At 40.4% G+C, this 12,366-nt stretch overlaps 1 protein-coding gene and 1 non-coding gene across 2 annotated transcripts; one reads left to right on the forward strand and one right to left on the reverse strand.

Annotated features, from left to right (window-relative positions):
• Positions 1 to 2,930: 2,930 nt before the first annotated feature.
• LOC149011330 (uncharacterized) lies at positions 2,931 to 3,401 on the reverse strand. Its single transcript, XM_089162625.1, has one exon. The coding sequence runs from the start codon at positions 3,399 to 3,401 to the stop codon at positions 2,931 to 2,933; it is 471 nt and encodes a 156-aa protein (XP_089018751.1).
• A 1,147-nt stretch (positions 3,402 to 4,548) lies between these two features.
• On the forward strand, positions 4,549 to 4,655 carry LOC149011331 (small nucleolar RNA R71). Its single transcript, XR_016174840.1, has one exon. It is a non-coding gene; the product is annotated as a small nucleolar RNA R71 (small nucleolar RNA).
• Positions 4,656 to 12,366: the final 7,711 nt, after the last annotated feature.

A 12,366-nucleotide genomic window follows, 5' to 3' on the forward strand; every position in this document is an offset into this window, starting at 1 on the left:
GCATAACTTGCTGACCTGGTTCAAATACCCTATTCAAGATTTTCTTATCATGCCATTTCTTCACTTTCTCCTTATAGAGTTTGGCATTCTCATATGCTTGGAGCCTGAACTCATCAAGTTGATGGAGTTGTAGCATTTTCTTTTCACCAACCAAAGTGGATTCAAAATTGAATTTCTTAATTGCCTAGTATGCCTTATGCTCTAGTTCCCATGGTAGATGGCAAGCCTTTCCAAACACAAGTTGATATGGTGACATTCCAAAAGGTGTTTTGTAAGCAGTTCGGTAGGCCCAAAGGGAGTCATCTAACCTTATAGACCAATCCTTCCTTGTAGGGCAGACTGTTTTCTCCAAAGTCAACTTGATTTGCCTATTAGAAACTTTAGCTTGCCCATTTGTTTGGGGATGATAGCTTGAGGCAACCTTATGACGAACTCCATACTTAGACAATAAAGCTCCAAGGTATTTGTTGCAAAAATGTGAACCTTTATCACTGATTATGGCTCGTAGAGTACCAAATCTAGTGAAGATGTTCTTTTTCATGAATTCAATAACCACCTTGGCATCATTAGTTGAACAAGCAACAGCCTCCACCCACTTGGATACATAGTCCACTGCTACTAAAATGTAAAGATTGCCATATGAAGGAATAAACGGCCCCATGAAATCAATTCCCCAAACATCAAACAATTCTACTTCGAAGATATTGGTTAAGGGCATTTCATTCCTTTTGGAGATGTTTCCCACTCTTTGACATCTATCACATTTTTGAATGAATTGATACGCATCTTTGAACATACTTGGCCAATAAAACCCCGATTGCAAGACCTTTGTTGCTGTCCTATCTCCTTTATAATGTCCACCATATGGGGAGTCATGGCATTGCCTCAACACATCCTCTACTTCTATCTCAGGGATGCAACGCCTCAATATTTGATCTGCACATAGCTTGAATAAGAATGGTTCATCCCAGAAATACCTTTTAACCTCATGTAGAAATTTCTTCCTTTGTTGAGTGGTCATCATAGGGGGTAGAAGTCTGCTGACTAAATAATTAGCAAAATCAGCATACCAAGGTGTTTGTGAGAGGGAAACAGCAAAGAGTTGTTCATCAGGGAAGACTTCTTTAATTTCAAATTCAGCTGCTTGGTTTGGATTTTCCAACCTATACAGATGGTCAGCCACTTGATTTTCAGTCCCCTTCCTATCTTTTATCTCCAAATTGAACTCTTGAAGCAATAAGATCCATCTAATCAGTCTTGGTTTAGCATCCTTCTTGTGTATCAAATATTTGATGGCTGAATGATCTGTGAACACAATGACCTTTGCCCCCACTAGATAAGCTCTAAATTTGTCAAATGCAAACACAACTGCCAAGAGTTCTTTTTCAGTGACAGTATAGTTCAATTGTGCTCCTGATAGGGTCCGACTAGCATAATAGATTGAATGGAATACCTTATTCTTACGCTGTCCCAAAACTGCTCCTACAGCCCAATCACTAGCATCACACATGACCTCAAAGGGAATGGACCAATCCGGTGCCACAATGATGGGTGTAGAGATTAGCTTCTTCTTCAACTCTAAAAATGTTGTCATACATGCTTCATCAAAGCTGAACTGACTTTCTTTTTCAAGCAGGCTACACAATGGTTTAGATATTTGTGAAAAATCTTTTATGAACCTTCTATAAAACCCAGCATGGCCAAGAAAACTTCTAATCCCTTTCACACTTGATGGTGGTGGTAATTTTTCTATAATGGCAACCTTGGCTTTGTCAACTTCTAGACCATGTTTGGAAACCTTATGTCCAAGAACAATCCCTTCTTTAACCATAAAATGGCATTTTTCCCAGTTGAGGACTAAATTGGTTTCTTCACATATCTGTAGAACTTTTGCCAAGTGAGTGAGGCATTCAACATATGTTTCTCCAAAAACTGAAAAATCATCCATAAACACCTCCACAAATTGTTCCACCATATCAGTAAAAATGGCCATCATACACCTTTGGAAAGTGGCTGGGGCATTACATAGACCAAAAGGCATTCTTCTAAAGGCAAAGGTATCATAAGGGCAGGTGAAAGTGGTCTTATGTTGATCTTTAGAAGCAATGGCTATTTGATTGTAACCTTAGTATCCATCTAAGAAGCAATAATACTCTTTTCCAGCCAATCTATCAAGCATTTGATCAATGAAGGGCGAGGGGAAATGATATTTCCTTGTACCCTTGTTGAGCTTTCTATAGTCCATACATATTCTCCACCCACTCACTATCCTTGTAGGTATCAACTCCTTGTTATCATTCTCCACAACTGTCATTCCTCCTTTCATGGGGACACATTGTACTGGACTCACCCACTTCTTTGTCGAAATTGGATACACAAACTTGACATCTAACCATTTAATGATTTCCTTTTTAACCACTTCCTTCATAATTGGATTCAGCCTCCTTTGATGTTCCACAGAATTACTACAGCAGTCTTCCAACAGAATTTTGTGCATGCAAATTGATGGGCTGATTCCCTTGATATCTGATATGGTCCATCCTAATGCTTTGTTGTATTTCTTCAGCACTTTAATTAACATATCTTCTTGCTCTGTTGTTAGCACTGCTGAAATGATAACCGGGAGTGTCTTGTCTTCACTCAAATAGGTATATCTAAGGTGTCGTGGAAGAGGCTTCAATTCTAACACAGGAGGCTCTTCAATTGATGGCTTAAGGGATGGAGTTGCAACCTCAGATAATTACAAGAGGATCAAATCTATTCCCTCTTAATGTCTTAGCTGGTCTTGCATCTAACCAAGCCATGCAGCTACTTGCTTCATCACCTACTTGTGCAATTTCGGATGCCAATGAAAGCTCTAATGGATCTTTAATGCCCTTTGTCTCCACTTCTTCTAAAACCAGCTCTTCAATAATATCTACAATAGAGCATCACTCTACCTCATCTGGAGATTTCATTGCCTGGAGAACATTGAAAGTAACTTGCTCTCCATTTACCCTCATAGTTAATTCTCCTTTATGCACATCAATCAAAGTCTTTCCAGTGGCCAAGAAGGGTCTTCCAAGAATGATGGGCACATCTCTATCAGCTTCAAAATCAAGAACAATGAAATCAGCAGGGAAGGTGAACTTATCAACTCTTACCAATACATCTTCAATTTTTCCTTCAGGATGAGCTAAGGATCTATCAGCCAGCTGAAGTGTTATTGTAGTTGGCCTTGCTTCTCCCACACCAAGCTTCTTGAAGATTGACATTGGCATAAGGTTAATGCTAGCTCCAAGGTCACAAAGGGCTCTCCCAATATAATTCTCTCCAATAGCACAAGGAATGGTGAAACTTCCAGGATCCTTTAATTTTTTAGGAAGCTTGTTCAACAAGAAAGCACTACTCTCTTGTGTCATGGCTACTGTCTCAAACTCTCCAAATCTCTTTTTTTTAGAAAGGATGTCTTTCATGAATTTCACATAATTTGGCATTTGTTCAAGTGCTTCTACCAATGGTATAATGATGTGGAGCTCCTTCAAAACATCCAAGAATTTCATGAATTGATGGTTTTGTTGTTGCCTTTGAAATCTTTGAGGAAAGGGGGGTGGTTTATAAGGCAGTTTTTCTGAAGAACCCTGTTGCAATGGGGCTGTAGCTGGTGGTTCAGCACTCTGGTTTTCAGAATCAGATTGGTCCTTTTGAACAGCCACTAGATCTTCCTTTTCTCCTTCTTCTTGGATAGGAATAGGCTCCTTCGATTGACTGGACTTAAAATGAAGTGGCTCTAGAGGTTTCCCACTCCGTAATGAAATAACCTTGCAATGCTCTTTGCCTTCACGCTTAGGATTTTCAGTATCACTTGGCAATGATCCTTGAGGTCTGTTGCTTAAAGCATTAGCTAGCTGCCCAACTTGATTCTCCAAATTTCTCAATGAAGCTACTTGGCTCTGAATAATTGCATCATTCTTTGCCATGTATTCTTTCAATAGAAGCTCAATTGATGAAGAAGGTTCCATAGGCTGAGTCTTCACTTGCTGTTGAGCACTTGGAAGTTGATAAGGTCTAGTTGGGATAGATGATGGGCCTGCATTCTGTCCTTGACCATTCCAAGAGAAGTTAGGGTGTTGCCTCCAACCAGGATTATAAGTGTTGGAATATGGGTTATTAGCTTTGCTGAAATTACCAACATAGTAGGCTGATTCTGGGTTAGATGGACAACTATCAAAGACATGCTCCCCACCACAATATGTACAAGAGACTGCTAGATTTTGTTGAGGTTGTACAACTGTAGCCAAGTTTTACGATTTTAGCACACTAGTTAGGGATGATACTTGTGCAGTTCAAGCTGTCACTGCATCCAACTCATAAATTCCTGCCACCCTCTTACTTGCAGCAGCTCTTTCAGCTGGCCATTGGTAATTGGTGTTGGCCATCCTCTCCAAAATCTCATAAGCCTCATTGTAAGACTTTGCCAATATAGCCCCATTTGCTGATGCATCCACTATGGACCGAGTTTGTCCACTTAAACCATTGTAAAAAGTCTCCATCTGAATCCAATGAGGAATGCCATGATGAGGACAATTACGCAAGAGCTCCTTAAATCTTTCCCATGCCTCATATAAAGACTCATTGTCCAACTATTGAAAACCAGTTATGTCATTTCTAAGCTTGGCATTCTTTGTTGGAGGGAAGTACTTCATCAAGAACTTCTCTACCAAATCATTCCATGTAGCTATTGATTGTGGGGGTAATGAGTTCAACCATGCTCTTGCTCTATCCCGCAATGAATAAGGGAATAGCTTCAATCTCAAAGCCTCTTCAGTTGCTCCAGGTATCTTGAAAGAGTCACTTACTTCCATGAAGAGTCTAAGACGGAGATGAGGATCTTCTGTTGGCAGCCCACTGAATTGTCCCACAGTTTGAAGCATTTGGAACATCACCGGCTTAAGTTCAAAATGTAGTGCTTGAATATCTAGCCATACTATGCTTGGATTCAGCTCATGCAACATGGGGACAACATATACTCTGATGGCCCTATCTCTATCATCAACCTCAACTGCCATATTATTCTCATTATTATTCAATCCATTTCTCACTGCTTCAGCCATTGTTGGAACTACTACTAGGCCTCGCTTCTCACTTCTTCTAGCTCGAAATGTCCTTTCTATTTCAAAGTCAAAGGGTACCAACTCTTGATCAGGCAGCGTGTTCATACAAGGGTAAAAGCACCTGGAAATACAAGAAAACTAATATCAAAGTAAAGAATTTTCAGTAAATAAAACAAAAACTTCTACACTAATTATCAAAGACAAAATTCCCCGGCTACGGCGCCAAAAACTTGTTACTTGTATCTCAAGATATTACGCAAGTATACGTATCGCAATCAAGTAATAAATGATAATTAAAGTATCGATCCCACGGAGAATTATATCCTTAACTTTCAATGTAAAAGTAAAATTGATTTAAATGAAATTAACAAGGTTGATTGGTGATTGACTAACTAAATAACCAAATGACAGGTAAAGAAAACTAAGGAACTAAAATGTAGATTAAGCAATGGAAGAAACTTAGTGAGTGACAAGTGTGTTAGGAATCAAGTTTCCCTTCCCCTGAATTTTATAATGCAAATATTTAAAGCAATACTACAACCCCAAGATAATTCAAGAACTTGGAATGAATGGCAATATGGTATTTTCCAATACACATAAGCTAACATCCTAAATCAACATTTGCATATTCCTATGAAGAATTGAATTAAGAATGCAATTTAAACCCAATCCAATCAATGGTAATGTGAGGTAATTGGGTATTCCTACTCAAACTACTTGTCACGTCCTCCCAGTCGGTACCCTATCTGGCATACCCGAGAGTGTGATCCACAGCCCGAAGATCAGGTATCGAGTGATCAGCCTCCCACATTCACAATAACATAATCATGAACAATCATAATAAAAGTGCGGTAGATAAACCATAAATCCAATAAGGAAAGAATGAATCATAAACAAATCATAATGATAGATATAATCAGAGTATCAAACAGATAAGTAAAGTGAGGCAAAAATCCCACTTTACAACTAGCGGAAAAGTAGCTCTAAAAGATAATAAACTAGACAAAATCTAATCCCAGTAGCAAGTACATTGGGTAACTAAATTGTTCTCCACTTTATAGACAACATCCTTATAAGTGTAAATCTCATAAATGGCACAAGGACGCTTCCACTCAATGGTCGGACTAAGCATCGTACGGAGCATAACCACTCACGGGATCTTCAGTGTAATTGTGGTAACCGCAATCACCTTCCTGGAGATATGCCTCCTCGCCTTGCGCTTCTTCATAGGGACCGTCATAGTATTCAGTACCTGCAGGATAGTCTAACAAACATTGTACAATAAAGGAATGAGTTTCAAAGAAACTTAGTAAGGCAGTTAAATCCATAATATCATAAATGGCAGGATTTCAGAACAAACATAAATGCAATATGATATGAGACAAGCAATGAATGAATGAATCTAACTCTATGTATGCTGGTCTCTATTGGCAGACATGCTTTAAGTCATAGCACCGTACTTCTTTAGGAAGGTCTCAATCACTCATCATCAGTTGGTAATGGGTCCGGCATCCCTCGGGACATTCCATGGCCGGGGGTTAAGTCACCACTCTCTCACATCACCATTGGTCTAAGTACCGGCGCATGTCAGGGTTAAGCCTAGCCAAATGCAAGTCTTCTACTTGGTTACATCAAGTTAGATCCAGATACGTCCATTCCTCGTCCCTGACGATCCTTTCCGGTATCCTTCACACTAGAGTCCTCATAGTCCCTGACTATGGACTCATCAACCCTATTGATCATCCACATATGGTAAACGGGAAGCTCTCACGTCCTCTCACGGGTTGGTTACCGGTCTTAAGCTCCCGTGAGCCCAAGTCTAACCATATGCAACCCTACCAATAAATGGCCCCCACAATGTGATTCCTGTCCTCTCACGGGTTGGTTACCGGTCTTGAGCGCCCATGAATCCCCATTGCTACCATGGGTCGTTCGGTCTCAATACCCCTCCGATTAGGGTCTGACATAACAGGACATCCTAGCCAAACACTACTAGACAATCCTAGATATGTCATCCAACAGTTTAGAAAGGTGTCCAGAGGGCATCTCCGGAAACATCCCATAATATTCCCTTAGTAGTCCAAGGACAGAAGTGTCAAAAGGACACCTCTCCTTTCCAAACCATACTTAAGCATACACATGCATCAATTCATATCATCACATATATGGTAACTTCATATATGGAAAGAAATCAATAATTACAATCACTTGTATATAATTGGTAAGTAAACCATACATTAATCAATTTAAGCAATGCTACTGTAATCAAGGTTATGCAACAGTAGTATATCATTGTAAGAATCTAATTTAGGAAACATATCAATGATATTCAAATATAGAAACTAGATTCATGCTATCTATGTAATTAAGGAAATAACCATCCTTACCTTTTATAACTCGCAAAGGAATCCTAAGAAGTCAAGTAAGATCTTGGCAAACTTGAGAAGAAGGTCCTAAACAAGTATATACAACATATTAGGAAAGATCCCTAACGGAAAAGATACCAAAACATCCAACACAGACCAATTCTAGAGTTGCTGAACTCATTGGTCGAGTGGATTGGTCGACTGGTCCAGTCGACCAATCAGTCGACCAATGCAGACAGTAGCCTAAAAAAAACAGAGTTTTAAGATATGAAATCCGAATTTGGTGGTTCAAAAGGGTACTAATCAAGGGGTAAACTACATCAGTAGTATTCTAACATATAGGGGACCTCAAAACATTAATTCAAACAAGACATCAAGATCCAAATTAGGAAACAAAAAGTTACCATAATTAGATCAACCATGGATTTTGATGAATTCGAAATAGAAATCAAAGACAAGAACAATAGGAGGGTGGATCATTGCTTCAGGTAAAGGTATCATGAAAACATACTTAGATCTTCAAGGAAATAGGCTTAGAAGCATAAATCTAAATAAGGAAATAAAACCTACCATATATGTAACTACCATGATTCATGAAGAACACATAGTATGGTAGAAGAGAACAACTAGAGATTGATAGATCATGGATCATGAAAAGAAAACATAGTAATTAACTACTCACATGATCAAAATAGAAGATCCAAGGAGATCAGAATTCAAATCGGAAGTTTAACAAGATTAGATCATGGTTTGATCATGATTCCTTCAAAAGCTTGCAATGATCATGGTTAAGATCATTGTTCTAGCCTCTAATCCTTAGGATGATCATGAGAACAAGTCCAGAGATGTTTGCAACAGAGAATGCAGCATCTCTTCTACTGTCTCAACTCAAAAAGGAAAGAAAAACAAAGATGGAGGAGAAGAAGAGAGTGTAGACATACCTTTTGATGCAAAAGGAATAGTTTCGACGAAGATCCGTCAAGAAAATCACCAAGGATGCAAGGGAGATGACTTGCAGAGGTCTTTGGTTCGTTCCAAGGAGTTTGGAGGCAGCAAATACGAAGTGGACTCGAGATTGGACTTAAATAGAGCAAAAAAAACCTAATTGCCAAAGACAGCACTCATTGGTCGAGTGGATTGGTCGATCTGGCCCGATCGACCAATCGGTCGACCAATCTTGGCAAACAAATCCAAAACAGGGAATTGAAGGCCCAGATCAAATCCAATCCTAAAGGGGTTTTGCACACATGCCAAGTGACTTTTCTAATAGGTAGAAATGCCTTCAAACCAAGATAGAGAGCACTCCAAGTCCATCAACTAATCCGATCTTCATCAAGATTCAGTTTCCATAAATAGAACTTCATCATCAACTTTCATGGATTCAAAGCCAGACACCAAATCCACCACTGGGATGGCCCAAAGCTGACTTCTTACTTTACTTCGGGTCATCGGACCTACAAATAACAAGGTTTCCGGGTCAAGGTTAGGGCTGGGTTTTACATTCTCCCCCCCTTAAAGAAATTTCGTCCTCGAAATTGAAAGCGTACCTGTGCTTCCAAAGAGGTAAGGAAACTTCTCCTTCATGTCTTCTTCCTTCTCCCAAGAAGCTTCTTCAGGGGTATGGTTCTTCCACCGAATCTTCACCAAAGGGATGGTGCGATTCCGCAGCTGCTTGTCCTTCCTATCCAAGATTTCGGCCGGTTCTTCATCGTAGGTCAAATCAGCACTAAGTCCTTCAGGTGCTTGCTGCAAAATGTGTTCCGGATTCTCTATGTATTTTCGGAGCATCGAAATATGAAACACATTGTGAACACCAGCAAGAGGCAGAGGTAATGCTAATCGATACGCAACAGGTCCAACCTTTTCCAAAATCTCGAAAGGTTCAATGTAACGAGGGCTAAGCTTTCCCTTAACATTGAATCTCATCACACCCTTCATTGGTGAAACTTTCAGAAATACTTTCTCTCCAACTTGAAATTCCAAATCGGTCCTTCTCTTATCGGCATAAGATTCCTGTCTTGGTAGGCAGACTTAATCCTTTCTCTTATCATATCTACCATAGCACTCGTAGCTTCAATCATTTCAGGACCTAAGACTTTTCTTTCACCTGTCTCAGTCCAGTACAAAGGTGTCCTACAAGTACTGCCATACAAAGCCTTGAATGGAGCCATGCCTATTGTTGCTTGATAACTGTTGTTATAGGCAAACTCAACCAAAGCTAGGTGTTCATCCCAATTACCACCCATATCCACCACACAAGATCTGAGCATGTCTTCCAACGTCTGAATTGTCCGCTCAAATTGTCCATCAGACTGTTGATGATGAGCTGTACTCAAGTTCAATTGGGTTCCCAAGGCCTTCTGCAAACTATTCCAAAACCTTGAGGTGAACCTAGGATCACGATCCGAAACAATTCTCAATGGCACACCATGCAGACGAACCACATTATCCACATAAAGCCTTGCTAGCTTATCCAGAGTATGAGTGATCTTCATAGGAATGAAGTGGGCTGATTTGGTCAACCTATCAACAATCACCCACACGGTGTCATTGCCTTTACTTGTTCGAGGCAAGCTAGTCACAAAGTCCATGGAGATATCCTCCCACTTCCAACTAGGAATAGGAAGAGGCTGAAGTAATCCAGATGGAGGTTGTCGAACGGCTTTCACACGTTGGCAAGTCTCACACTTGGCAACAAAATCATCAACATCAGCCTTCAGACCGATCCACCAAAAATGTTCCTTCAAGTCCTTATACATCTTGGTGCTTCCGGGTGTATAGTAAAGACCTGACTGGTGTGCTTCCTTCAATATTTCTTTCTTAATTTCTTCATTTGCAGGCACACACGGTCTTCCTCTAAACAACAAAGCACCATCCATGGATATACCAAAGTCGGGGTCCGACTCGGGATTCGAAGAAATCTTCTCAACTTTGATCAAAAGCTCTTGATCGGAACTCTGCTGAGAGCAACAATCTTATCTCTAAGACCAGATCTTGCCGTCATGGCGAAAGAATAAAATCGGAATTCTCGGGGACGATTTCCAAATCAAAACTCTCAATAGAAGACCACAATGGTAAACTCAAAGCATTCAAATCCAAAGTCTTCTTCTGGTTCTTCCTACTAAGAGCATCAGCAACAACGTTTGCTTTCCCAGGGTGATCTTGAATATCACAATCATAATCGGAGACTAGTTCCAACCATCTCCTTTGTCTCATGTTCAACTCCTTTTGGGTAAAGAAGTATTTCAAACTCTTATGATCCGTGAAAATGGCAATCTTCTCACCGTAAAGGTAATGTCTCCAAATCTTCAAAGCAAAGACAACGGCGGCAAGTTCTAGATCGTGAGTGGGGTAATTCCGCTCATAATCTTTCAATTGCCAAGAAGCATAGGCTATGACCTTGCCATGTTGCATCGATACGCAACCCAAACCAATCTTTGACGCATCGGTATAAACTGTCATACCACCGGAACTATCAGGTATAGTCAAAACCGGGGCACTTGTCAATCTATCTTTCAACTCTTGGAAATTCTTCTCACAGGCGTCAGACCAAACAAACTTTTCTTCTTTCCTGGTCAACTTAGTCATAGGAGCAGCCAACCGAGAAAAGTTCTCAATAAACCATTGGTAGTAACCCGCCAATCCAAGAAAACTTCTTATTTCCGTTACCGACTTCGGTCTTTCCCAATCAGCCACAGCTTGAACCTTTTCAGGATCGACACGAATACCTTTGGCTGAAACTACATGACCAAGGAATACCAATCTCTTAAGCCAGAAATCACACTTGCTAAACTTAGCGAACAACTTCTTTTCTCGCAACCTTTGCAAAGTGAAACTTAGATGACTAGCATGCTCTTCTTCGCTCTTCGAATAGATCAAGATGTCATCAATGAAAACAATCACAAACTTATCAAGCACATCGTGAAATACTCGGTTCATGAGGTCCATGAACACCGCAGGAGCATTGGTCAATCCGAAGGGCATGACTCTAAACTCGTAGTGACCATACCGCGTTTGGAAAGCTGTCTTGAAGATATCACTAGACTTCACTTTCAATTGGTGATATCCGGACCTTAAGTCAATCTTTGAGAACACAACTGCACCCTTCAACTGATCGAAGAGATCATCAATTCTGGGCAGCGGATATCTATTCTTGATAGTCAGCTTATTCAACTCACGGTAGTCGATGCACAAGCGCATACTACCATCTTTCTTCTTGACAAACAAGACCGGAGCTCCCCAAGGTGACACACTAGGCTGTACGAAACCTCTATCAATGAGCTCATTCAACTGATTTTGCAACTCTTTCAACTCAGTAGGAGCCATCCTATACGGAGCTTTAGATACCGGAGCGGCACCAGGGACGAGATCAATAGAAAACTCGACATCCCCTGTTTGGAGGCACTCCCGATAGATCATCGGGGAAGACATCAACAAAGTCGCGACAACTCGACTTCATCGACTCTTTTCTCCACTTTACCCTTGCCTTCGGATGAAGCATCATCCACTAGGGCATAGACTTGCATCAGTGAGGACAGCACCTTCTTACAAACCCTTCTCTTTTCACCCTGAAATTCTAAGACCGGACTTCCACAAATATGGAACTGAATCTTCTTTGAGGAACAAAGGAACACAGCTTTGTGGGCTGTCAACCAATCGATTCCCAAAATAATATCGAAGTCCTTCATGTCAAGAATTACAAAATTGGCTTCCAAGTTCTTCTCACCAATCAACACAGGACATTTAGATAACCCCTTATCTAGTTTCACAACAGGACCAGTAGGTGTACTAATCAATAAACAACTAGACAAATTCTCGGGGATTAGGTTAGTCTTCTTGATGAATGCGAGATGACATGAACGAATGAGATGCACCCGTATCAAATAAGACAAATGCGGAAATAGAAG

Source organism: Hakea prostrata, chromosome 7 (genome assembly GCF_041222555.1).
Source record: "Hakea prostrata isolate BN-2017 chromosome 7, UWA_Hpros_2, whole genome shotgun sequence".
NCBI lineage: Eukaryota > Viridiplantae > Streptophyta > Magnoliopsida > Proteales > Proteaceae > Hakea > Hakea prostrata.

Bases quoted from the DNA above. Each gene is read 5' to 3' on its own strand.
- LOC149011330 (XM_089162625.1), bottom strand. From the start codon at position 3,401: ATGACACAAGAGAGTAGTGCTTTCTTGTTGAACAAGCTTCCTAAAAAA.